At 33.9% G+C, this 4,409-nt stretch overlaps 1 protein-coding gene across 1 annotated transcript; it reads right to left on the bottom strand.

Moving 5' to 3' along the window:
• Positions 1-966: 966 nt before the first annotated feature.
• On the bottom strand, positions 967-3,855 carry LOC104108244 (GDSL esterase/lipase At5g45950). Its single transcript, XM_009617230.4, has 5 exons — positions 3,410-3,855; positions 2,558-2,688; positions 2,213-2,446; positions 1,569-1,821; positions 967-1,348 (listed from the first exon to the last, which is right to left on the bottom strand). Exons 1-5 carry the CDS (start codon positions 3,696-3,698, stop codon positions 1,158-1,160), a joined length of 1,098 nt encoding a protein of 365 aa, XP_009615525.1. The 5' UTR covers positions 3,699-3,855; the 3' UTR covers positions 967-1,157.
• Positions 3,856-4,409: the final 554 nt, after the last annotated feature.

Here is a 4,409-nt window from a genome sequence, read left to right as displayed (position 1 = left end):
GTCTGTAGTAGAATTAAATAAGAGGAAAGAAGTACCAATCTATCCTATTAAGGGGTATCCGTGAGCAATGGCGGAACAAAAAACTAATACAAGGGGATTCAAAGAAAATTTAGAATATCATATTTGGGATTTAAACCTATGATCTATAACAACTTTTAAACGCCTTCACTACTACACTTTTTCTTTTTGTCAAGGGAATCAACGGCTTACTTATAACTTAAAATTTTAATTTACCCTATTTATACAGTGTAATTTTCCAGTTCAATACCTTCCCTCCACTTAAATTAGCCACTGTCCATGAGCCCATGAAACATATCGAGATTGATTGTTATTTTGTGCTGAGAGGAAAGCCGATTGATAGGTGCTAGTTTCCTTGGATTTTGTGTATACTTCTTTTCAACTTGAATGACAGTCCCTTTCAGCTTCAGCGAGGGGTGTTGGGGTGGATTTCGGTCTGGCCATACGTATATAAACCCACTCAAGCCTAACATCAAAAAGCCCATTCTAGAAGCAGTTCACGTCTAATTTTATTATTCTCACTGTTATGTTTCTTTTATGTAAATTGAAATGCTTGAGATTTTTTAGAATCTAAGGTGATGTTCATTTACAACTTACTCTTTTACTCATATCTTTCATATGGTCTCTAAGGTTTTCTCACTAATATATTAGATTTCTCTCTTCCATTCTTGATGGTTTCAGTATTATCTTATCTCTCAAGCATTTCGGCCTTCAAATTTTCATGTATCACGAAGTACTAAATTTATTTCTTTAAAAGAAAAAAGGAGGAACAAAAATTGTGTGATGCTCACAACTATTGGATGATTTGATTTTTATTTCTTGATTTTTCACGATGGAGCGGTATTTGAGCTGTTTATGTCTCTTGAGATTTTCAAGCACATTATCATCCACTAACTTGTATCTCCAAAATATCAAGTCATTAATATACTTTTAAGTAAAACAAGTATGTTTTCTTAATATAAGAAATTTATTCAATTGAATCTACACTCAAAAGGAAAACCACAAGTTCCATATTTCAGAGGCTAACTTTGCTGCTATCTCGAAAAATCCACGAGGCAAATACTGAACATGCATAACTACTAGCTATGGGTAGGAAAGTAACAATAATAACAAAATGATACTAATAAATAAGATGATTATCAGCTGAGTAAATCAGAATTTATAGCTTTAAGAGCTTCATCAGCCATGATCTTATGCATTTTCTCTGAGGGATGAACTGCGTCCCAGAACGCAAACTTTGTTCGATCAGCACAAGTTGTCAACCCTTTACAAGTCTCTCCATACTCAGTTGTTCCTGTCCCACAACAGCCTTTACTTGTCTCTTCAAAACCTGTTAGTAATTCATTCATTTCATTAATTAGTACCAACCATTTATCACTCTTCAGTAGTTAATTTGACCAACTTTTAAAGTGAACCTTGATGTATATAATCTTATTACTTGAGAATAATTAGATTTACAAAACGCCAAGAAGTTGGAAATTCTTTTGTTTCAAAACGCGAAGAATTTCCTTGAAAAACGTTGACCGAAATGGACACAATTAGCTCCTTACCGAATTTATGGGGGTTTTGGACTGCTTCTTGAATGATGCTATAGATGTCTATAAAGGAAGCTTTGATCCCAAATAATCTTTTTAGAGTTTGCAACTCTCTTTTGAGTTTCAAATTGAAAGAGAAAGCAACTTTGTTCAAATCATCGTCACACTTAGTTTCATCATCTCGAATGGTTCTAATAAGTGGTTCACATCCAAGAGGAGGAACTCCTACCACTGCTAATCTTCTTGCTCCTACACCATGAATTATATCCTGCCAAAGTTCTTCTCATCATCAATTTATATAATTTAAATCTATAAGCATGAAACGCCGTAACTTTGCTCGGCCAACTCTTTCATAATTTTACTACCTAGAACTACTATATATAGAAAAAGACATGTATCCCTAAGTACAAAACATGAGAAATTTAGAAAATAGAGAAAATAATAATATTTGATTCGATTAGGACTTGCATGCTTTTAGCGAAAAATTAGGTTTTATAATATGTGTTCTAGCAGTTAATGAAAAGGGTGAAATCTATGGAAAACCAGGTTCAAATTCTAATAAAGTTAAATAGTCGGGCAAGTTATATTAGCGATCACCATCGTTAGTAAAACAAAAACGTATATACTCGTCTTTAAACATAAGAGGAGAGAATGAGGACCTTGACGTGAGTAAACATGGAATGGATCAAGAAGTTCTGGTATTGTTCCACCGAGTATTGCTTTGAACGTACAACTTCCACAAAGTAATTTTGGAGAAAGTCATTAGTTCCCATACTTAGTATATATAGTGCATTTTTCATGACTTCACTTGCTTTCTCAGCTCCCATCATTTGCCTCAAGTGGATTTCATAGTGCCTGAGATATTCCCTTTGCTTGGCTAGTGACATTGCATTCTGATTTTATCAGAAAAAACATTTAAAGACAAAAAGTTAATCCAAAAAACATAAAACTGAAATACAAAATTAAGGACCAATGAGTAGCTAGATGTAGCTAGGAGAACATACAGACAAATTAGCAGTGAGATCATCATAACCAGAGCCAGCTGATGCAAAACTAATGCCATGTAGCATATCCATCTTGTTGATTTGTGGGTCGAGAAATCCTCTTGTCATGTTCACGTAACCAAGTGCCTCCGCTGCAATACGGAATTTTTACTTCAAATTAAATTAGAGGCTCTTTTACTTTATTTTATTTTTATGTGGGGGAAGGGGAGTTGGAGGATTAGGAACTTAGCTACTTCAAATCTTCTAAAAGCAAGACGGAAAGAAATGGTAATTAACAAGAATCCTTTTTATCATATTCGACGTAACTGTCAATTTCGGTACATACATAAACCTATTGTGATGAAACTGAAAACAGATCACAAAGCTTACAAACTAATCCAGTAAAGGCAGGGATTACTATTAGGCAAGATCATATTTAAGGAAGATGGCCAAATTTGTCCCCCTTCTCTCAATTATGTTTTAAAATTACCCTCCATTATATATGAATACCCATATTATTAGCGAATCGTCTCGTGCATTTGACCCTAACGACATGGACTTGAAACCTTTGAACCCGGTTAAAATTTTTACAGAGTAAATTCCATGTGTCAAAATACTTTCTTAAAAAATCCAAAATTTGTACTTCTACTTTTAACTATATTTTAAAATTACCCTAAACCCGGTTACTATTTATGTATTTTCCAAATTAAACAAATGGCCAAGCATCAACACTTATTACTCAAACATATACATACAACCAGAAAAATAGCAATACTTGTAAAATTTTCTACAGTAGTATTTATTTCTTCTGCATCTTTTATTACTCTAACTAATAAGAAGTAGTAGCAAGGAAAAGAAAATATTGAGAGTTACCAATGAAGTCAGTTGCAAGTTTGCCATTAGAGAACCTGCCAGTAGGTTGAGAATTGGAAAGGTCCAACCCATAAGGCAAGTAATTGGCCTTGTTTAGAGTAGAAAGATGGTTGTTGTTTCCAGGATCTACACTTGAATCTCCAAACACCAAGATACATGTCACATTGTTCTTCGCTGCCATTTTCCTCAGCTCACCTATTTCTATGGCTTCTAATACAGCATTATGATGAAAAAGCACCAGTGCCAGAAATATGAGAATCAACCTCACTGACATTTTGACGCTTTTCATTTCATTCAAACGAAAAAAAGAACAGATGCTTAGTATATAAGGTTGCTGCTTCGGAATAGTACTGTGGCAAAGTGAACTCTGCCTGTGTCTTAAATAGTGTAAAGGGACTTTAATATTGTTAGGTCAACAAGCAGCGACCTATTATGCGGTGGCAGACAAAGGAAATTGAAGTCAGTTAGACGTTTGTGTGAATCTTTTGGCAAAGTAACTCTACTAGTTAATTTTACACTGTAGTCACTCAATATCCACTATAATAGTAGGGGGAAATTTTAAAGACCTTCTTCCTGGTTTGATGTTGGCAATATTACTTGATTGAACTATTGACCCTTAACTTTTTCTATTTTTTGATTTCTATCTTCAGCCACGTCTGTAGGTAATACAGATGCTTAATTGGACCGTCTTCATTGGCCATAGTATCTTCAATCTTCATCATGTAGATTGACACTATCTTAATTAATGCACTTAGTATTTGTTACTCCGTCCATTTGTTTGACGGGACACGACACCTTAAATTAAACATACTATGATATTTGTAAATAGTTAAAAAAGGAAAATGCAATTTAAATTAGAACAAATAGAATCGATATATATGTGGAAGCCGCAACGTCTGCCCTAGCCAAAAAAAAAAAAAGATAAAAAGGACATCAAAATAAAACCTTTATCTATGTAATAATGCTAACTATTATTCTAACTAGGTTAAAATCTGAGCTA

Source organism: Nicotiana tomentosiformis, chromosome 2 (assembly GCF_000390325.3).
Source record: "Nicotiana tomentosiformis chromosome 2, ASM39032v3, whole genome shotgun sequence".
NCBI lineage: Eukaryota > Viridiplantae > Streptophyta > Magnoliopsida > Solanales > Solanaceae > Nicotiana > Nicotiana tomentosiformis.
This window is presented reverse-complemented; position numbering and strand designations above follow the sequence as displayed.